The 23,727-nt window shown below is 47.5% G+C and overlaps 1 protein-coding gene across 1 annotated transcript in view; it reads right to left on the reverse strand.

Moving 5' to 3' along the window:
- ACVR2B (activin A receptor type 2B) overlaps positions 1 to 10,577 on the reverse strand; it is a 46,381-nt gene extending 35,804 nt beyond the window's left edge. Inside the window, exon 1 of the mRNA XM_023231687.1 lies at positions 10,168 to 10,577. Coding sequence (XP_023087455.1) covers positions 10,168 to 10,219 — 52 coding nt within the window. The 5' untranslated portion in view covers positions 10,220 to 10,577. The remainder of the gene's footprint in view (positions 1 to 10,167) is intronic.
- Between the last annotated feature and the right edge of the window lie 13,150 nt (positions 10,578 to 23,727).

Genomic DNA, 23,727 nt, shown 5'->3' on the forward strand with positions numbered 1-23,727 from the left:
GAAATCTAAAACATTTCAATTTTTCTATACCTACAACATACACAATGTTTTTGTTTTTTGTTTGTTTGTTTGGGGTCTACTTTTAACTTTGTTCCTCTAAATTAATATATTAATTACATTAGCTGTGTCCTTATTGTAATTACTTTATCAAAATCAACGATTGAAGTGGTGAACTCTTAACTTTTCCATCACATATGTCATGATTTGGGGGACAAAAGTCACTCAAAATACAAATGTGTTATCAAACAACACTGCCTTCTATTTGATACTACATGCAAAGGTAGTGATTTAATTATCAATCTTGCTTTAGTAACAAGTAGGCTTTCTTTAATTTGTGTGATATTTTATTATGGGCATATATTTAGATTCTCTAAGAGGAAAATTTCCAAACATGCTCAAGGGAAGAAGAGCCCTCATCATTATTTAATCTTAGAAATAAATCTTTGCAAAACCATTAAAAAAAAAAAAGAAAAAAAAAGGACATAGCAAGAAGGCTACCATATGCCAACCCAGGAGAGAGGAATCACTGGAAACCAATCCTGACAGCATCTTCATCTTTAACTTCCAGCCCCCAGAATTGTAAGAAAAGAAATTTCTGTTGTTTAAGCCACCCAGTCTATGGTATTCCATTATGGCAACCTGAGCAGACTAAGACACAAACAGTGCACATCATATGTATAAGGTGGGAAAGCTGATTGGAGTATCATTTGCACTAGAAACAGTTCCACAAACTTGAGTGTCACCTAAATTCATTAGCAGCACCTGACAAGTGGACTTACATAAAGAATGCCAACATAACAATAAAGAGTAGGCAGCAAGCTGAAGAACAAGACTGGGAAGCAAGAGCTTTGGAGAACAAGTCATCCCAAACTATCTTCCCTAAGTCTTCTGCCAACTATGGCAGAGTTATACAGGGAACAAGGCATACACTCAGCCAGGAACAGAAACTCACCACAGCTCCTTCTGTCATGAAAAGCTTCTCAGCACACTCTAAAATAGTTTTTCTACAGGTTTCTCCAATACCTCCACCATCATTATCACCACATATGAAATTAGAATTTGTCACACTCAGATTTTGTCAAATGCAGTGGGTTCGCCAGTAGTGCCGTTACCCAGAGCTCTTCAGCAACCTTCAGCAAGTGCCTTAGTCTTTTCAGAGTCTGCAGGCAGCATGGAGCCTGGTAAGTGAACACACATATACACTTCCATCCCAAACCCAGACCAGCACATCCTGGCTAGTCCACTGCTACTTCCCTCATCAGCAAAGTACCCAGGAGACTCAGGCACAAGGTAGGAGACGCAGGCACGAGAAGTTATCTCCAGGTCTCCTCATACATTAAGCCAGTGGAAATGAGCCCTTCCCATGTCCCAGCACCCTTCTTGAAGCCAGGCTATTTCTAACCTCTGTAATCTAGCATGTCAGCAGGGGTTGGGGTGTGGGGGTGGGAAGGATGCTCACAGATTACCGCAGAGACCCAACTGCCAAATCACCCAGCTTCTACCCCCACTGCCATCACTTGGGTAGCCTCAAAAAATAAATAAATAAATAAAATAGTATAACCATTTTTCAGTATCTATTAAAACCAGTAATACACGCCTTAAAATCCAGAAGTTATTTTCTCATCTATCCTTGAGAAACAGTCTGCATACATTCTATACAATCATAAAGTCCATCAGTAACAAACTAGGTAAAATGTAGTCTATATTTAAACTTTAGAATATTACATAGTTATTAAAAAGATCAAAGTAGATCCATATGTATCAGACAGTTTGCCAAAGCAAATCTCCGAGTTTAAAAAGCCATGATATTCAACATAGGTTAAAGTCACAAACATGGTGAGGAAAAGATGGACACAAAGCAGTTTATTCTGTAAGGTTCTATTCATATGAAACACCGCAACAGACAAAACTATTTTATGCTGTTAGAAGTCAGAATAGTAGTTCACCTTAGTGGGTGTTGGTAGAGACTGAAATGGAACAAAACAGGGCTTGCTGGGGATGGGGGACTGGAAAATTTCTGATTCTTGACTTGGATGCTGACTACACCAGTGTATTCAGTTTGTGAAAATGCTTCTCAGCTGTCACTGATGTTAATTACTTGTACATTCTTCTGTATATGTTTATACTTCAATTAAATGTTTGAATACCATTTTAGTGGAAAAAAAGCCTATGTCTTTTTTTTTTTTTTTTTTTTTTTTTTTGAGACGGAGTCTCACTCTGTTGTCCAGGCTGGACCGCAGTGGCGCTATCTTGGCTCACTGCAAGCTCTGCCTCCTGGGTTCACGCCATTCTCCTGCCTCAGTTTCCCGAGTAGCTGGGACTACAGGCACCCACTACCACGTCTGGCTAATTTTTTGTATTTTTAGTAGAGATGGGGTTTCACTGTGTTAGCCAGGATAGTCTCGATCTCCTGACCTCATGATTTGCCCGCCTCAGCCTCCCAAAGTGCTGGGATTACAGGTGTGAGCCACGGCGCCCGGCCAAAAGCCTGTCTATTTCTATAAGTATTTCTATAGATGCACAAGTAAAAACGTCTGGAAGAATATACCTCAACCTTCAAAGGATTACATTTGGAGGGGGCCTCAGATGGGGAACAGAGATGATAAAAGGAGACCCTAGTTTTATCTGTAACATCTAAATTTCTGCGATACAAGGTAGGTATATTACTTGTTTTAAAAGTAATAATTTTTTTTAAGAAATGGAAAAATTAGGGCTGAAGTGACTTCTACTCCCCCAACTATACCCCAGGGTAGCTAAACTTTCAGTGATGGGAGGTTTCAGGGCAGGGGAGGTAGGACTGCATTGCCCTGGCCCTCCTTCTACTCCCACACAGCCTTGCAGGTCTCACCCTCAGCCAGAAGGTTCACAGAAGGAGCCAGCCAGGTGGGAAGAGAAACCAGAATTCATCTCTCTAACCCTTCTGCTCCTCTAGTTTCTAAGCCCCAGAGCAGATGAGCATTTACTCACTATGCCCTCACTACACAGAGAAGCTGGACCTCCTGTGTGAGCCCTGGGCCACAGGACTCCCCTCTAACCCAATATCAAACTTCAGTGAGAAGGAAATTCCCAAAAAGTGCATAAAATAAGAGTTCTTAAACCATGGTTGCCAGCCCAGGCTGGGAAAACTCATGTGTGCTTTCTAAATCAACAGACACATAATAATCCAGTTGGAGGGGAAGGGGAGGAGGGTTATCAATGACACTGGACATTCATTAAAAGGCATTGTCCTCATACCTGAAAACACTGTGCACCACTGCACAAGCCAGAAGGAAAAAACATCCTGGCATCAACACTCGAGAGAGTCAGCTTCCAAGTCAGTCTCCTGTTTTAATTGGTTCAGGTCTGGGAGGCCACAGGGACCACTCCCTCTCCTCAGATGGACAGATAACAGCTGGTCTGGTCCCATCCTCTGAAATGTTCAGGCATAAACCTGGGAAGCAGCCTCCTCCATTCTCCAGCCAAGGGCTTGGGTTTCCAACTAGCCTTCCTTTTCCTTCTCCAAAACTAATTTTAGCCTCCTTGGTTGTTAGAGTGGAACTGAAATAGTCAGCAGAGGAACACATGCAAAGAGCATGAGCTCGCCTCACAAAACACCTCAGCTCCAGCCCAGAAACTGGCCAGGGAGAAGCCCCATTGTCTAGCAGGTCAGACCCGTCCAGACAACATTCCCCTGGGAAGAGGGCCTCACATTTGCCCAGTGGGACAGGCTTCCTTTCCACACCCGCTTCCAGAGGTCATGTGTCCATGAATGAAAACACCCAGTTGGAGCTGCCAGTCCCAGAAAGAATCTGAAAAAGGCACATGCATGTGGACAGCAAGCCTAGAATAACCAGAGGAAAGCATGGGGCTATCCGAAGGCAGAAAGCCATTATTGGTCCTGGGCCAGGAAGAGGCATGGCTGACAATCCCAGTCTGCTTTATCCATTGATTTCCAGTGCCTACCATTGTCTTAGTCAGAGATATCACTGTCCAATGTAATAAACAAAGAGTCAGAAGAAGGCAGCAGCATTTCCACCCCCGGAAAACCTGGGCATTCAGGAGTGGTACTCCCAGGACCACAAGGAATAGGCACCTCTAGAGCTAGGATGGACCCCTAAATCTGGTGCAGAATGAGAGACCAAAAAAAGGAAGCCCAGAACAAGGGGGTGGGTCTCTGTTTTGGAACACAGAATTAGTGACAGAATGGGAGGGAAGGAAGATAAAGAATTCTGAGAAGGAAATAAAGTCCCCTTTGTAAAGACCCCAAAAACAGATGGAACTAAAGTCTGAACCTCAGCAAGCACTTCACATACCAGTGATGTGGAGCACTTGGAAACTGGGGCTTTGAAAAATGCTTCCGCCATCCTGAGAGTCCAGTTTGTAATCACTTCCCAGTGCAGCAAACTGTCTCACTGAGTTCAAGATGAGAGAGAGTCCCACAGAAGCATTTCCTAGCCAAGCTCGAAGCAGGCCAGGGTAGGAGTAGAAAATAAACATGGGAGCAGCCACAGGGGGCTGCCAGCCTGCCAAGCCCAACAGACAAGCTTCCGCAAATACGAACCGCTCCACCGGGGCCTCCAGTGCTGGCTGCCGCATATCTAAGGCAGCGCTGCCCACACCTCCCCAGGTCCACAACAGGAAGCCTGGCCCTGCCCTCAGATTCCCATCTGGCCACCACACCCTGAGGAAAGGGGAGAGACTTGCACCCATACCTTTGGGGAGAGGCTGCCCACCTGCCCTGGTGTCCCCGGCCTGGGGGCTCCAGGCCCACAGCCTCTGCGGCTCCCCGGAGCGCCACACGGCAGATCTGCTCAGGGGAAGGGGCATGCCCACGGCCTGCTACAACCCGTGCTCCGCTTGGCAGACAGGGCTAGCCTCAGCTCCTGAGGCCCCTAGGTGAGCAGAGAGGGGGTGCTGGGCAGGCAGAGAGTCCCCAGCAACAGGCACTTCCTGACATTCTGCGTGTACGGGAGGAAGAGGCTGAGTGCCAGCCTTAAGGCAACGGTCAGAGGCGAGTGGGCGGGTGCGGGCAGGCAGGCTGCCCAGCTACCCACAGCCTCCGCCTCCCTGAAACCTAAACCACTTCTGGGAAAACTCAAGGACACCAGGATTCTCCTCGGTGGCAAGCTGTACACCAGAACCACTAATTTTGAACCAAACTCACGTGCTGAGCAGATTTCACTAAGCAGTAATCTCCTAAGCTTTGAGGAGAACCTCACCTTCAACCCTGCATCCAGAGTGGGGGGATGGATATGCACTCATAAGCCGTTACCCCTACCTACTTCTTACAACTGTGTGCCTCTTTGAAAGCATGAGAACACTCTAGATCAGTGGTTCCCAACAGGAGATAATTTTGCTCTCACCTCTGCCAGGGACATTTTAGCAAGATGTGGAAACATTTTTGGTTGACATGATCTACTGGAATTTGTGGGCAGAGGTAGGGATACTGCTGAATATCCTACAATGCACAGAACAGCTCAACCCACCACTACCCACACACAACAGAGTATCATCAGGCCTAAAATGTAAATAGAGTCAAGGCTGAGAAACCCTGTTCTAGAGTGAGGCCCATGCAACCAGGACCCTACCTCAGGACTATCTAGAGTCTCTCTGGAGTTACCCACAAAAAAATTATCCAGACCGTCCTCAACCCTCCAGATCCCAATCCATGGTAACAGGTTAGTATCTGTGAGTGGATCTAAACTCCTGAACCAATACTCCTTGGTTCTCATTTGCACTACCCTGAGCTCCCAAGCAGAGGGGCTGAATGCATAGTCAGGCACTCAAGAGGGCAGCTTTCTGGAAAGAGAGACCAGGGCTAGAATCTAAACATCCAGCGGGATCACAAAGGGCAAAGTAAGTGAGGTACCAAGGTGGAACAAGCACCCTCCCACCCCAGAACAAGCTGCCCCTTAGGACTGCTACAGTGGATATGTGTGGGGCAGCCAGGACTTCAAGGAGTTTAATCAGTGGGCAGCAGGTTCCCAGTATCTACAAAACAGAATAGGTGCATACAATGTACAGCCACATGCACACATATACCGATTTACATTTTCCTGGGGGAAGGGTCCATAGCTTTCATCAGATTCTCAGAGGGGTCTATGACATCAAGGACCACTGTATAGAATGTGGGCTCTTCACTGGCTCCCTATAACGGGAGCTCCTTAGGTGAAGTGCCAGCGGAGGTCCAGGTGCTTTTGGAGATTCTTGATGCCCAGAAAGACCCACAGAGTAGTATACCACAGAGGCCCACCCAAGCGATGGGAGGCCATGTGGTTCAGATCTTATGTTTTTACCCAGCTGTAGGGCCTGGAAAGATGGCCAGGTTTCTCACCTCATCTGTCCTGAAAGGGCTCCTAAGAGCTAGGGATTCCTCCCAAAGGGCAGCTCACCCAGATGGGGCAGAGCCTCAAGTGCCCAGCAGATACAAGGACAGGTAGCAGAAAACACTCTTCCCTGGGAGGGGCACCCATGGCCCATGGCTCTGTAGCCCATGTCCTTGGCAGCTACCACTACACTAGGCCTGAGGGATGAAGGTCACTTCACTTCACAAGCTCGTTCCCTCCGCCAAGGAAGTGGCCAAGAAACATCTTTGGGTCAAAGAACGGTCAGCCTATCAGAGCAATCAGGGCCTGCACTTCCTGATGGGAGAGACAGGAGGCAGGTCCCTCTCCAAGAGCTCTGGACACTTCACCTAGAATACTGTTCACCCCACCCCCAAAGGCCCTTTGATCTGAACCCCAAGTACAGAGTACAGAGACAGGTGTTAGGAGTTCTTGTAGGATATAGCGTTGAGTGTCGAGGATGTCCACTGAAATGCAAGAGCCAAATGGCTTGTTTCCCAAGGACACTCGGCCAGGCACAGACCACAAAAGACTTACAGAATTATTAAAGAACTAACGGACCACTGACTGATCTTGTGACAAGCACCATGTGCCATTTATTACACCAAAAATTCTGCCTTCCCTTCTGAGACTCCATTGTCCAATATGGTAGCCACTAGCCAAATGTTCCGCAGAGCACTGGAAACGTGGAAAGTTGGAGTTGAGGACGTTCTGTAAGGCACACACAGGATTTTGATGATAGTACAAAAATGGAACACAAAATGTCTCATTTTAATACTGCTTTCAGGCTGAGATGATTACCTTGTATATATCAAATTAAGTGAAATACACTTTTTTTTTGAGATGGAGCCTCACTCTGTCACTAGGCTGGAGTGCAGTGACACAATCTTGGCTCACTGCAACCTCTACCTCCCAGGTTCATGCGATTCTCCTGCCTCAGCCTCCGGAGTAGCTGGGACTACAGGCATTTGTCACCACACCCAGCTAATTTTTGTATTTTTAGTAGACATGGGGTTTTACCATGTTGGCCAGGATGGTCTCGATCTCTTGACCTCCCAGCTGGGTCTCCCAAAGTGCAGGGATTACAGGCATCAGCCACTGCGCCAGGCCAGTAAAATATACTATTAAAGTTCATTCCATCTCATGGAAAGAATGTGTCCCCCCAAAATTCATATGATGAAGCTCTGACCCCCAGGGTAATGGTATTTGGAGATGGGATGGTATTTGGAGATGGGATGGTATTTGGCCAGGATGGTCTCGATCTCATGATCCTCCCAGCTGGGTCTCCCAAAGTGCAGGGATTACAGGCATCAGCCACTGCGCCAGGCCAGTAAAATATACTATTACAGTTCATTCCATCTCATGGAAAGAATGTGTCCCCCCAAAATTCATACGATGAAGCTCTGACCCCCAGCGTAATGGTATTTGGAGATGGGACCTTTGGGAGGTAGTGAGGGTTAGATTAAGTCAGAAGGGTGGGGCCCTCAGGTAATGGGGACAGGATTCAGTCTTATAAACAGAGGAAAACACCCCCTAGTCCCACCCCACCCATCATGTGAGAATGGAGTAAGAAGGCAGATGTCTGCAAGCCAGGAAGAGGGTCTTCACCAGAACCCAACCATGCCAGCACCCTGCACCCTGGGCTCAGACTTACAGCTTCCAGGACTTTGACGATAAAAATTTCTGCTGTTTAAGCCACCAGTCTACAGTATTTTGTTATGGCAGTCCCAACTAAGACACAGCTGTTTCTTCTTCCTTTAATTAACATGACCACTAGAAAACGTTGTTTTATATGTATACACAGTTCATATACTATTTCTGTCGCCAGGACAGCATTCTTCTAGATGTTCCTTCTAGCAGGCCATTGTGTGCTGCGCAGGGTGGGGGTTATTCCAAACAGCAAGCCAGGAGCTTGAAATAAAACGGCATCTCTGAAGCCAAAACAACGGAGGGTCAGGTCTGCTCCAAACTGGGCCTGGGGCAGCTCTTTTCACAGTTCCTCACAGGTCAGGGACTGGCTGATGTGACTACACGAAATATCCAGTGACCCCCAACCTTCTTCCCCGGGCAGGATACACTGCTCAGCACTGCCTAAGCTAGGTGGCTGAAACGGAGGAAAAAGAAAGAAAATACAGTCCTTCCAGGGGTCTGATGCCACCCTGCCCTGCCTAATGAGGGAGGTGTGAGACTGGTGTGGTCCCCAGATCCCAGGTTTGAAGCTGTCCTGTCTTGGGAGGAAGCTCTCCTAAAGGCCTGGGCTTGGAAGAGCCCCAGCACTTCCAGGGATCAGGCAACCAGCGGGTCTGGAGGCAGCCCAGTGGGCTGCTGTGTGCCTATCAAGTCAGCTTGCTGCCGCCCTCCTTCTGGCAGATCAATGCCTCCCCTGTCACTTTCGAGCCCTCCTTGGGGAAAATGCATCCCAAGGGAGCGGGGCAAAAAAGAGGAGCACAAAGTCCAACACGACCACCACTTTGCCTCTAGCACACAGGAAGCAGCTCCAGGAGAGCTGCAACACTCTCTTCCATATAGTTCTCAGGTGCCAACTGGTCGTTGCCCTCCCGTCTCCGCACTCCGGATGTGTGCGCGCTACTACCCTACAGAACTCACTCGCTTTCGGTGTAAACTAAGCCTCACGACGACGCAAAGGAGGAGGTAGAACTAGAGTGGGAATGGGACGGAGCTGCCAAATCCCCAAATCCCCACCCCCGCAGCAGCGTGGGGACTCCGGCCCCGCCCCTGCACGCCCGGCCCCGCCCCTCGAGGGTTTCCCAGACTCCAGGCTGCTGCCACCGTGGGCGGCTGGGGACCCGCGCTGCATGTGTAATGGGGGCTGGGAACAAAGACGCGCAGGACCCGACGGCCGGGTACCAGCCGCCCCGACCTTCTCGCCAGAGCTTCAATGCCCAGCTCCCCACGTTTCCCAGGACTGGCCAGGGAACGTCCCGGCGCGCCCGCCGGGGTTAGGCGTACCCGGGCACCACTGGGACAGGGAAATTGGTGCTTTGGCCGCAGGAGAAAAAAGCTTTACAGGCGGAACTCCGCTTGTTTACGCCCGCACCCACATACCTCCAAACACAAGTGCGCTGGCCGAACACCTCCAACCACACGCCCGCAGCCGCCGGGGAGCTGAGCGCGGGTCACCCACCCCGCCACGTGCCTCCCGGAGGCCCGAGCGAACGGGGACCTGTTGGTTTTCCATCTTACCCACTCCCTCCCCTCCCAAGTGCCCAAACAAAGCGGTCCCGCGAAGCGACCACACTCCGCATCCCGGGGCCAACGGCAGGGAAAGAGGGAGCAGGTGGGAGCCAGCACCAACAGCCCGCTGGGCCGGTAACGCGACGCAGACTGGTGGCAAGAGATGCAAGGGACTTTGGGCTGCGTGAAGCCGCCCCCTTCGCTTCGCTACACTTAGTGACTCTGAGGGACGTGCAACCCTCCCCGCATGCTGCCGCTGCTGCACCTACAATCCTGCCACCCCTAATGAGATCTGCCCACCCCTCTTGGCCGCCTTCCCCACGCTCAGGTTTTCCTCACTCTTTCCCTGGGTTCCATGCGCCCGCGTAGCCCGAACTCCGACCCTGAGGCTCCGGGTCCCGGCCCCCATCGCAGGGGCACCTCTAGGAACCAGAACTCTCCAGACAACTGCACAAACAAGATCGTGCCCCCAGGATCGGCGAGCTGGGCGCCCACCGCGCCCCCAGCCCCCGCCCCGGGAGATGCGAGCTGAATACAGGTGGCGGGGCGACGAGGCCGCGGGCCCGCCCTTTGTTGGTAAACACCGCGCGGCGCCAGGGGCCAGCCCTGCGCGCCCTCTCGGCGTACCCGCGCCGCGCCCAGTTCTTACCCGCGCACAGCGATCCCCAGAGGAGGGCGAGGGCCGCCCAGGGCGCCGTCATGTTCCGCTGCGCCGCCCCGCGCACACCCGGAGCCCGCGGGCAGGGCCGCACGGCGCTCCCGGGGCGCGCAGGGCCCAGCGGCGGCTGCGCTCTCCTTCCCGCTCCTTCCTTCGGTCTCGTTCCGTGCGCGCTTCCTGCGCCTTCGTCCCCGAGCAGCGTTCGGGCTCCAAGGGCCGGTCGGCGCGGCCGGGCTCAGGGCCGCTGCGGGCGGCGCAGGCTGCGGCCCGGGCTCCGGGACGACGCGGGGGCCGGGGGGCGGCGGCGGGGCAAGGGCCGGGGCGCGCCCGACTCAGGCATAGCGCGGCGGGGCTGGGCCCGGGCCCCGGGCGCAAGGGCCGAGTCCGGAGGGGCCATGAACGGGGGGAGGGGTGGGGGGGAGGGGAGCTGAACCGAGTCCAAAATGGCTCCTGAGCGGCGGCCACGGAGCCGAGCCAGCGGGGAAACCCGGATGTTGGATACAAAGAGGCGGGCGGGCTGGGCGGGGAGGGGGAGGAGAGGCGGGCCCTCCGGCCGCGTGGTCCGCGCCCCCCTGAGGGGCGGGGCCCCAGAGAAACAACAACACGGAGGCCCCGCCCCCAGCCCGCGCCCCGTGGGAGGACGCGCATGCACCACCCTGCGCACGGGGTGGTGGACGGAGGTGGCGGGAGTGGGCTCCTGACCACTTTGCCCGGGAGCCTGTGGCCACTGCACTGGCAATTAGTGCCCCGCACTCTCGAGCCCACGCTCCTGACACATGCTACCCTACAACCCCGGAATGAGTGGATAGCCCCGGGACTCTGGCCGAGACCCCTTCGCGCCTTGGATTCCCCACCTGTGCAGTGGGGGTGACGGTGAACCGTGGGAAAATCGGATCTCTTCTGATGGGCGAATTAAGTGGCAGAAAGAGGCTGACTTCCCTGAATTGACAAGCAGTCCCCTGTCTGCAATCCCTTGACACACACTCAAAGGCACAGGTAGGGATCCTGGGGAGTGGTGATTTAAACCCAACCAAGTGAGGGAGGGGACAGAGTCCCGCCCCTCCAAGCCCAGCAGGTGGAAAAGGGCCTCTGGCAACCCCTGCTTGCCCTCCGTAACCCCATGCTGTCTTCAGCATTTCCTGCGCCGCCGGCAGCGGCCCTGAGCTTCAATCTGCACCTTCAAAACTTCTCAATTGCTTCCAGAGCCCTGCAGTTGAAGATCTTGTCTAGCACATGGTTTTGCTGTTTTCCTCACCCCCAACTCCCTCCTTGGAGGGCCATCGTTCTCTGTCTCGAATTCCACCCTCCTTATCACACAACTAGAGCTTCGGAGGAACGTGATGGGGCTCCCAACTAAAGAAGGAAAGACCATCATAGCTCAGGGATGAGGCTCCCAGATCCTCAGATAACATAAATTGTCCTTTGTCTCTCCACTTGACATCCTTGCTTGGAGCAGGGCAGGAGCAGCTGAAAGGGAGGTGGCACCTTGGAGGTCTGGGTCATTTCACTTTTCTGAGCCTCAGTTTTCCCATATGCAAAGTGAAGAGGTTAGACTCCCTCAGGGTCTTGCACCTTCTTAATGGCAGAAACCTATTCAAACAAAATCTTATGTAAATATTCACTATAGGTGGAGTGAGGTGGCTCACACTTTTAGAGGCCCAGAAGGCACTTGAGGTCAGTAGTTCAAGACCAGCCTGACTAACATGGCGAAAACCTATCTCTACTAAATAATGCAAAAATTAGCTGGGCATGGTGACACACACCTGTAATTCCAACTACTTGGTAGGAGGCTGAGGCAGGAGAATCACTTGACCCCAGGAGGGCGGCGGAGGTTACAGTGAGCTGAGATTGCACCACTGCACTCCATCCTGGGTGACAGAGTGAGACTATCTCTCTCAAAAAAAAAAAAAAAAAAAAAGGTTACAAAGAAATGTATATTGTTCTGATTGACACTGATACAGGGTCAACTACCCCGGTCATCAGAGCACCAGGAACACCTCAGGGACTACACTTTAGAGGCACTGCCCAGAAAAGTTTCTGTGTCTTTAAAAGTCCCTTCCAGTTCTGGGAAATCCTATGTGAAAAATGATGGCCTCTGCTTGCTGCAATCCCTACAGGTGACCTATTATCTAAGCCCTTTAACAGGATTGAATACTATGCAGCTGTGTGCCAAGCAAGAAGCAGTGTTGTATGGTACACCCTAGCTGTGTATAAGGTATCTGGTAATACCACAGGAGGCCACAGTAATAGACTGTGATAAGGGAAGTAAGTCCATATCCAGTTTAAGTGTCTTTTCTAGGGAGTATAAATTGTTATCTCCATTCCAATATGGACTGAAAGGTATCAACTTACCATGTGCCAAAAATTAGATTGGCTGGTTCCTCTCTTCTACTCCATAACAGGTCAGATATCATAATAAGGGCTCAGAGTAGTCCAAGCTGCCCAAATATCTGTGTCTTCCACTCTGACCTGTCTGGAAACTCCAAATTTATATCCAACTGCTTACTTGACAACTGGAGTTGGTAGCCTATCAGGCATCTCAAGTTTGACCTAGCCAAAGCAGAAGTCCTCATTTTCCCCATAAATCTCCTCCCCAGTTTTCCCTGTCTGAATCAATGGCATAAGCAACTACACCATTGCTCAAATCAGAACCTTATGAGTCCTACTGAAACCAGCCAAAGAGTCCCATAGACAGTTGTTTTTGTTTTTGTTTTTGCTTTTGAGACAGAGATTTACTCTTATTGCCCTCATTGGAATGCTGTGGCATGATCTCGGCTCACTGCAACCTCCACTTCCTGGGTCCAAGTGATTCTCCTGCCTCAGCCTCCCATGTAGCTGGGATCCCGGGCACGCCACCATGCCCAGCTAAGTTTTGTATTTTTAGTAGAGGCGGGGTTCCATCATGTTGACCAGGCTGGTCTTGAACTCCCATTTTGAGGTGATTTGCTTGCCTAGGCCTCCCAGTGTGCTGGGATTATAGAAAGTGACCCTTTTGCTGTTAAAGCTTGAAACTTATTTGTTTTATCTGAGTTCCTTCCTCAGGAAAGGACCTTCAGGCCTCTCACAAAAAGTATCAAAAAATCTGAAACCAGATCACTGCACTAGATGGTGGGCCCCTCAGTCACCATGATTGCTTCCTTGCCCCTCCCATGTTCCTGTTTTCTTACATATTGTTATATTTCTTTCCTGCTGTATAAACCCTTGGTTTTGGTCAGTCAAGGAGATGGATTTGGGACTGCACTCCCAATTCCTCGGATGCAGCACCTGATTAAAGCCTTCTTCCTTGGCAATACTTGTCATCTCAGTGATTGACTTTCTGTGCACTGAGCAGCAGGACCTAGACCAAACCCCTGATGTTTCGGTAACAATACTTGATTCCTCCCATATACGGTCCATCAGCAAAATGGCCTCAAAAGCGTTTCTATCACCCGACTTTTTTCCATGTACACTACTGCAACATTGTCACTGTTGCAAAAGCAGTGAACTAGAAGGGATCTTAACTGGTCCTCTGAATTCATTCTTGCCTTAAATAAATCTTCCATATAGTAACCGAAGTGGATTCCCTGCCACCATTTTGATCATGAGCTCATCAAGCAAATACTAGGCTGGTTGAGAAAGGTGATAATGGATATTTGAAAAAGGAGTTCTTTTTGGGTTTTCTGTTCTTTTGAACGACTACAGGATTGCTAAATACCACATTTGATGTCAGACATCGGGTGACCGAAAACTGAAAGGCAAAAAAATCCAAAACCCCAAATGTCTGCTGTAGAATTTATGGCAGTGAGTTCTGCCATTAAGGCATTCAGTGTGTTAGGACCCCTCTTCCCTGGCTTACCCACTCTTCAACAATCAAGACCAGAAACCAAGGAAATGAGAAGAATCAGTTGAACATGACATTCTTTAGTATCAAGCTCATGGAAGAAGATGGAAAACTATAGAATTGTAATAAGACTTAGTATCTATACAATTATAATGAATTCTATTAAGGGATTAAATACATTTGTTTAGCAAAATAAACTTTGAAAGTAACAACAATTTTTATAATGTTATTTGGGGATTTCTTCATTTGAGAAAATATAAGTGGCCTCATCCTCTCTCAGCTCCTGAGAGGCCCTGGCTAGACATACCCTGTAGAGGGTAATTTAGGCATAGCAATATGAAATTAGACAATTTTATGAGAGTACCATTCACAGTGTATAATTGTGGGGGGAGAGGTGGGCAGTGCATGCTTTCTTTGATAGTACAATTCCCCCGAGACTTAATAAGCTATCTGTTATTTCCTAGACATAGTTCTCAAAATGCTTTATTTCTTTGCCTTATTTGTTTTCTTCCTGGACCTTGTACTTCTCCCTGCCTCCTTCTCTTAACTTAATGGTAGTTACTTGAGGTCAACTAAATGAATTGGCCTGGGTAGAAAGCTAACACTATCTCTCAAAAGAGATTAGATTATGCTGTGCTAATGGAAAAATCCCAAAACCTTAATGACTTAAAACAACAAAATTTATATCTTTCTCGTAATACATGTTCATTGGAGGTCAACAAACAAGCTCTATTCATTATAGTAACTCAGGGACACAGACTAAGAGGGCTACCTTTTGATACATGCTTCTACTATTGGAGAGACAAGGGAAAGAGGGCATGTTAAATGCTGGCTCTTAAAACTTCTACCAGACTAGGAAGATGATGGTTAGGTTGTTGGTTGCATTGTTTTTCAATCTTTCAAAATCTTCACATGAAAACACAGAGTAAGCTGGGCATGGTGGCTTATGCCTGTAATCCCAGCATATTGGGAGGCTGAGGCAGGAGCATCACTTGAGCCCAGGCGTTCAAGCCTAGTCTGAGCGACATAGTGAGACCCCCCATTTGTTAAAAATAAATAAAAATAAGGCTGGGCATGGTGGCTCATGCCTGTAATCCCAGCACTTTTGGAGGCCAAGGTGGGCAGATCACAAGGTCAAGAGATGGAAACCATTCTGACCAACGTGGTGAAACCCCATCTCTACTAAAAATACAAAAATTAGCTGAGCGTGGTGGCACATGCCTGTAGTCCCAGCTACTCAGGAGGCTGAGGCAGGAGAATCGCATGAACCCAGGAGGTAGAGCTTGCAGTGAGCCGAAATCGTGCCACTGCACTCCAGCCTGGTGACAGAGCGAGACTCGGATGGCTCAAAAAAAAAAATAATAATAATTAATTAATTTAAATAAATAAAAATAAAAATAAAAAACACAGAGCAATTGTATGGAAAAAACCAGACCATCCAAGTGCACTCACCAAAAAACTAGGTAACAAGACTTCCCTCAAAACATCAAAATACAAGCAAATAGAGACAAACTACTAACAGCAACAAAAGCTGTGTGGGCCAGCCTCTGTGCAAGAGGGAGCAGGATATAACGGGGTATGTGACATACCTGAGAACCTCCAAGAATTCCCACAGGATGGGGAAATGTTTAGCTCCACCAAGCAAAACTGGAGTCTTCATGGAAAACTCAGAACATTCAGTAGAGACCTAGACAGTCACTCCATAGTAGTGGAGCTAAACCAGCCCTAGATAATAAAGGCTATTGTAAACCACAATACTAAGCTAAAGGAACAAGCCTTGACATGATCAAGCTGATCTGTAAGTTAATTTACCCACCAGAGAAACCATCACTTTTTAAAGAAATTCTATCAATCTGGCATTCAGTAAAAAAATATTTTAAATGCCCAACAGCTAATAAAAGAATTACTAAGCATAGGAAGAAGCAGGAAAATGTGACCCAAAATAAGCAGAAAAATCATTTAATAGAAATAGATACAGAAGTGACAGAGATAATGGAATTATGAGGCAAGAATTGTACTTCAATTTGATTTTTACAGGTATTTTTATACAAATTCATGGAGGACATGAGAAATTTTGTTGCATGCATATAATGTGTATTGTTCAAGTAATGGCATTTACGTATCCATCACCCAAGATCAATACATTTTTGTTAAATATAGTCACCCTACTCAGCTATCAGATATTGAGTTTATTCTATCTGTATGTTTCTAGCCTTTAACCCAGTTCTCTTCACCCACCCACCCCAGCTCCCTACTCACCCTTCCCAGTCTCTGTTATCTATCTCTCTACCACCATAAAATCAAATATTTTAGTTTTCACATATAAGTAAGAATATATATTTGTCTTGTTGTGCCTGGCTTAGTTCACTCAAGATATATCCAGATCCATCCACGATGCTGCCAATGACAGGATTTCCTTTTTTTTAAAATTAAAATTTATGAGACAAGGTCTCGCTATGTTGCCCAGGCTAGTCTCAAACTCGTGGGCTCAAGCAATCCTCCCTCCTCAGCCTCTCGAAGTGCTAGGATTACAGTCATGAGCCACCATGGCTGGCCAATTTCATTCTTTTTAATGGTCGAATAGTATTTCATTCTGTATATATACTACATTTTCTTTATCTATTCATCTCTTAATGAGTGCTTAAGTTGATTCTTTATCTTCTCTTTTGAGAATAGTACAGTAATAAACATGAATGGAGGTATTCATTTAATATATTGATTCCTTTTCCTTTGGGTAGCTATCCAGTACTGGGATTGCAGGATCACATGGTAATTCTATTTTTAGTTTTTAGAGACATCTCTATACTGTTGTTTTCCATAATGACTGTGCTAGTTTACATTCCCACCAACAGTGTATAAGAGTTCCCTTTTCGGCCAGATGTGGTGGCACATGCCTGTAATCCCAGCGTTATGGGAGGCCAAGGAGGGAAGGTTGCTGGAGTTCAGGAGTTCGAGACCATCCTGGACCAACAAAGTGACCATCCTGGACCCGCTTGTATCTACAAAAACAATCAAAAAGTTAGCCAGACGTGGTGGTGCATGCCTGTGGTCTCAGCTCTTCAGGAGGCTGAGGTGGGAGGATCACTTGAGCCCAGGAGTTGAAGGCTCCACTGAGCCATGATCATGACACTGCACTCCAACCTGGGCAACAAAGTGAGACATTGTCTCCAAAAATAAAAAATAAAATTAGAAAGTTCCATTTTCTCTGCATCCTTGTCAACATGGTTATATTTTTGTCTTTATAATAGTAGCCATTGTTGGGGTCCGCGTGTTTCCTAAACAAAGGAATGAACACACAAGACAGCACAAGACAAGACAAACATGGCGGCCGCCCCGAACGACACGCTCCGCTTTATTTTATACAGTCGTTTGTGGAATGTTACCAAGTCACAAGACATGTTGTTTTTCTGACATTTCCCTGACTTTCTGGATTTTCAAGATGTTTACACATAAACAAGCCCCCAGGGTCTGCTGTTTGCAACTGGCTCCTTTGTCCTCCCTGTTTGCAGGGAAGGAACACCCTGCTTCGTTTGCAAGAGCAGGACTTACCAGGAACACCCTGCTTCGTTTGCAAGAGCAGGACTTATCGGGAATGTCTTGTTTGCGAGCATGTAGTCCTCTACAAGCCATTCCAGCTGGGATAAGATAATTATATCATTGTGGCTTTGATTTGTATTTCTCTGATGATAAGTGACATTGAGCATTTTTGCATATGCTGTTATCCATTTATATGTTCTCTTTTAAAAAAAATGTCTATACATGTCCTTTGTCTAATTTTTAATGGGATTATGTGGGATTTTGTTCCTGTTCAGTTGTTTGAGTTGTATATTCTGGATATTAGTCCTTTGTTGAATTAATACTCAGCAAATATTTTCTCCCATTCAACAGGTTGTTTCTTTACTCTGTTGATTGTTTCTTTTCCTTTGCAGAAGCCTTTTAGTTTCATAGAGTCCCATTTGTCTATTTTTGTGTTTATGGCCTGTGCTTTTGAGGTCTTAGTCATAAGTTCTTTGCCTAGACCAATGTCCAGGAGAGTTTTCCCTAGGTTTTCTTGTAGTATTTTCATAGTTTCAGATCTCAAGTGTAAGTCTTTAATCCATTTTGAGTTGGTTTTTGTATATGGTGAGAGATAGGGGTCTGGTTTCATTCTTCTGCATGTGATTACCCAATTTTCCCAGCATTATTTATTGAAGAGGGTTTCCATTTCCCAATATAAGTTCTTGTCAGTCTTGTCAAATATTCGTTGGCTATAAATATGTGGCTTTATTTCTGGGTTCTCTATTCTGTTCCATTGGTCTATGTGTCTATTATTTATACCAGTACTATGCTATTTTCGTTAATACAACCTTGTAATATATTTTGAAGTAAGGTAATGTGATGCCTCCAGCTTTGTTCTTTTCACTCCGGGTTGCTATTGAGAGGAGAAACCAGGTGGACTTCTGGATCCGGTGGCAACTTGGAGAACTTTTCTGTTTTACAAGAGGATTGTAAAATGCACCAATCAGCACTCTGTAGCTAGGATTGTAAAACTCACCAATCAGCACTCTGTGACTACCTAGAAGTTTGTAAAATGTGCTAATCAGCACTCTGTAAAAATGCACCAATCAGCTCTCTGTGGCTAACTAGACGTTTGTAGAATGGACCAATCAGCACTCTGTAATCTGGACCAATCAGCACACTGTAAAATGGACCAATTAGTGTTCTGTAAAATGGAGGACCAATCAGCAGGACATGGGCGAGGACCAGTAAGGGAATAAAAGCTGGCCACCCCAGCCAGCAGCGGCAACCCACTGGGGTCTCCTTCCATGCTGTGGAAGCTTTGTTCTTTCACTCTTCACATAAGTCTTGCTGCTGCTCACTCTTTGGGTCCGTGCCACCTTTAAGAGCCGTAACACTCACCACAAAGGTCCACGACTTCATTCTTGAAGTCAGCAAGACCAAGAATCCACCATAAGGAACTAATTCCAGACACATCTTGGCGACCACAAAGGGACTGTCACCAAGTGGTGAGTACCATTGGACCTCTTTCACTTGCTATTCTGTCCTATTTTTCCTTAGGATTAAACACCAGGGACTAAACACCAGGCACCTGTCAACCAGTTAGAAGCGACTAGCATGGCTGCCGGACTAAAGACATGGGTGTCAGGCTTTCTGGGAAAGGGTTCTCTAACAACCCCCGACTCTTTGGAGTTGGGAGTGTTGGTTTGCCTGGAACCAGCTCCCACTTTTCCTGTACTTCTGGGCTGAGACAAGGGTTGACAGAGAGGAAAGCCATTCAGCTCTGAGGTCCCAACAAAATGTTGGTTGACCCTGTAGCCATGAGCAGAACTCTCAAAGTTACATCACCCAAGCAAGACTCGCCCATCTATCCTATCCATCCTGACTCTTGCCTCCTGGTTCCTAACGCCTGTCAGACAAGCTTCCTCCTGCCTCTCTTTTCTGAGACTAGTCCCACTTCTAAAAACCACTCCCTGTTTCTGGTGCTTTTCTAGTTTCTCCTATAAGAATGATTTCTAGTATAAATTTCAGGACTCTGTTCCGTTCTTTAGGCACCCAGGCTCACCAATTAGACATAATTTTTGCCCAAAGCCCTGTCATGGGTTGGAGGGGGAATGGAGATCAACTATCCTTTTAGGATCCCTCCTCAGACAAGCAGGCCTAACAAAGGCTATATGGGGAGCCTCAGAAATGATATCCTTCCTATCCATATGATGAGAAGTGAGGACAAAAGGCGTTACTCTTCCAAGCCTGGAGATCCCTTCCCTCCCTCAAGGTATGGCCCTCCACTCCATTCTGGGGGCATATCATCTTTATAGGAAAGGGGAAGGTCCCAATACTAACAGGAGAAAATGCTTAGGACTCTAACTGGTTTTCAAGAATGCATCAGTAAGGGCCACTAAATCCGATTTTTCTTGGTCCTCTTTGTGGTCCAAGAGGAAAAGCAAGGGTGCAGGTTTTCAAGAATGTGTCAGTAAGGGCCACTAAATCTGACCTTCCTCAGTCCTCTTTGTGGTCTAGGAGGAAAACTAGTGTTTCTGCTGCTGCATCGGTGAGCACAACTATTCTGATCAGCAGGGTCCAGGGACCATTGTGGATTCTTGGGTGGGCGGGGGGTGGGGTGGGGGCAGAAACAAACCAAAACCATGGGCGGTTTTTTCTTTCAGATGGGAAACACTCAGTCATCAACAGGCTTATCTGTGAAATGCATCCTAAGCCTTTGGGACCAATTTGACCCAAAAACCCTGAAAAAGAGGTGACTCATTTTTTTCTGCACTACGCCCTGGCCCCAATATTCTCTCTCTGGTGGGGAGAAATGGCCACCTGTGGGGAGTATAAATTACAATATTATCCTGCAGCCTGACCTTTTCTGTAAGAGGGAAGGCAAATGGAGTGAAATACCTTATGTCCAAGCTTTCTTTTCGTTGAAGGAGAATCCACAACTATGCAAAGCTTGCAATTTACATTCCACAGGAGGACCTCTCTCAGCTTACCCCCATTATCCTAGCCTCCCTATAGCTTCCCGTCCTATTAATAATAAGCATCCTCTAATCTCCCCTGTCCAGAAGGAAACAAGCAAAGAAATCTCCAAAGGACCACAAAAACCCCCAGGCTATCAGTTATGTCACCTTCAAGCTGTAGCGGGAGGGGAATTTGGCCCAACCTGGATACATGTCCCCTTCTCTCTCTCTCTGATTTAAAGCAGATTAAGGTAGACCTGGGGAAGTTTTCAGATGATCCTGATAGGTATATAGATGTCCTACAGGGTCTAGGGCAAACCTTTGACCTCACTTGGAGAGATGTCATGCTATTAGATCAAACCCTGGCCTTTAATGAAAAGCATGCAGCTTTAGCTGCAGCCCATGAGTTTGGAGCTACCTGGTATCTTAGTCAAGTAAATGATAGAATGACAGCCGAAGAAAGGGACAAGTTCCCTAACGGTCAGCAAGCTGTCCCCAGTATGGATCCCCACTGGGACCTAGACTCAGATCCTGGGGACTGGTGTTGCAAACATCTGTTGACCTGTGTTCTAGAAGGACTAAGGAACATTAGGAAAAAGCCCATGAATTATTCAGTGATGTTCACCATAACTCAGGGAAAGGAAGAAAATCCTTCTGCCTTCCTCGAGCAGCTACAGGAGGCCTTAAGAAAATATACTCCCCTGTCACCTGACTCCCTCGAGGGTCAATTGATCCTAAAAGATAAGTTTATTACCCAATCAGCTGCAGATAGCAGGAGAAAGCTCCAAAAATGAGCCCTGGGCCCTGAACAAAATCTGGAGGCATTATTAAACCTGGCAACCTCGGTGTTCTATAATAGGGACCAAGAGGAACAGGCCAAGAAGGAAAAGCAAAATCAGAGAAAGGCTGCAGCCTTAGTTATGGCCCTCAGACAAACAAATCTTGGTGGTTCAGAGAGGACAGAAAAGGGAGCAGGACAATCAGCCAGTGGGGCTTGTTATCAGTGTGGTTTGCAAGGACACTTTAAAAAAGATTGCCCAGTGAGAAACAAGCTTCCCCCTCGCCCATGTCCACTATGCTGAGGCAATCACTGGAAAGCACACTGCCCCAGAGGACAAATGTTCTCTGGGCCAGAAGCCCCCAACCAGATGATCCAACAACAGGACTGAGGGTGCCCGGGACAAGCACTGGCTTACGTCATCACCCTCACTGAGCCCCAGGTATGTTTAACCATTGAGGGACAGGATATTGACTTCTTTCTGGACACTGGTGCAGCTTTCTCAGTGTTAATCTCCTGCCCTGGTCAGCTGTCCTCAAAGTCCATTACCATCTGAGGAATCCTGGGACAGCCTGTAACCAGGTATTCCTCCCACCTCCTCAGTTGTAATTGGGTGACTTTGCTCTTTTCACATGACTTTCTTGTTATGCCTGAAAGTCCCACACCCTTATTAGGGAGGGACATATTAGCCAAAGCTGGAGCTATTATCTACATGAATATGGGGAAGAAGTTACCCATTTGTTGTCCCCTGCTTGAGGAGGGAATCAATCCTGAAGTCTGGGCATTGGAAGGACAATTTGGAAGGGCAAAAATACCTGTCCAGTCCAAATCATGCTAAAAGACCCCACCACTTTTCCTTATCAAAGGCAATATCCCATAAGGCCTGACGCTCATAAAGGATTACAGGACATTGTTTGACATTTAAAAGCTCAAGGCTTAGTAAAAAAAAAAAAAATGCAGCAGTCCCTGCAACACCCCAATTCTAGGAGTACAAAAACCAAACAGTCAGTGGAGACTAGTGCAAGACCTTAGACTCATTAATGAGGCAGTAATTCCTCTATATCCAGTTGTACCCAACCCCTATACCCTGCTCTTTCAAATACCAGAGGAAGCAGAATGGTTCATGGTTCTGGACCTCAAGGATGCTGCCTTCTGTATTCCCCTGCACTCTGACTCCCAGTTTCTCTTTGCCTTTGAGGATCCCACAGAACACATGTCCCAACTTATGTGGACAGTCTTGCCCCAAGGGTTTAGGGATAGCCCTCATCTGTTTGTTCAGCCACTGGCCCAAGGTGTAGGCCACTTCTCAAGTCCAGGCACTCTGGTCCTTCAGTATGTGGATGACTTAATTTTGGCCACAAGTTCAGAAGCTTCATGCCAGCAGGCTACTCTAGATCTCTTAAACTTTCTAGCTAATCAAGAGTACAAGATGTCTAAATCGAAGGCCCAACTCTGCCTACAACAAGTCAAATAGCTAGGTCTTATCTTAGCCAGAGGAACCAGGGCCCTCAGCAAGGAATGAATACAGCCTATACTGGCTTATTCTTGCCCTAAGACATTAAAACAATTGCAGGGGTTCCTTGGAATCACTGGCTATTACCAACTATGGATCCCCAGATACAGCGAGATGGCCAGACCACTCTATACTCTAATCAAGGAGACCCAAAGAGCAAACACTCATCTAGTAGAATGGGAACCAGAGGCAGAAACAGCCTTCAAAACCTTAAAGCAGGCCCTAGTACAAGCTCCAGCCTTAAGCCTTCCCACAGGACAAAACTTCTCTTTATACATCACAGAGAGAGTAGGAATAGCTCTTGGAGTCCTTACTCAGACTCGTGGGACAACCCCACAACCAGTTGCATACCTAAGTAAGGAAATTGATGTAGTAGCAAAAGGCTGGCCTCACTGTTTATGGGTAGTTGCAGCAGTGGCCATCTTAGTATCAGAGGCTATCAAAATAATACAAGGAAAGAATCTCACCATCTGGACTATTTGTGGTGTAAATGACATACTAGGTGCCAAAGGAAGTTTATGGCTATCAGACAACCGCCTGCTTAAATACCAGGCGCTACTGCTTGAGGAACTGGTGCTTCAAATATGCATGTGTGCAGCCCTCAACCCTGCTACTTTTCTCCCAGAGGATGGAGAACCAGTCAAGCATGACTGCCAACAAATTATAGTCCAGACTTATGCTGCCTGAGAGGATCTCTTAGAAGTCCCCTTAGCTAATCCTGACCTTAACCTATATACTCCTGGAAGTTCATTTGTGGGTAATACGATACAAACGGCTGGTTATGCCATAGTTAGTGATGTAACAGTACTTGAAAGGAAGCCTCTTCCCCCAGGGACCAGCGATCAGTTAGCAGAACTAGTGGCACTTACCCGAGCCGTGGAACTGGGAAAGGGAAAAAGAATAAATGCGTATACGGATAACAAGTATGCTTATCTAATCCTACATGCCCATGCTGCAATATGGAAAGAAAGGGAGTTCCTAA

Source organism: Piliocolobus tephrosceles, chromosome 2 (assembly GCF_002776525.5).
Source record: "Piliocolobus tephrosceles isolate RC106 chromosome 2, ASM277652v3, whole genome shotgun sequence".
Lineage (NCBI taxonomy): Eukaryota > Metazoa > Chordata > Mammalia > Primates > Cercopithecidae > Piliocolobus > Piliocolobus tephrosceles.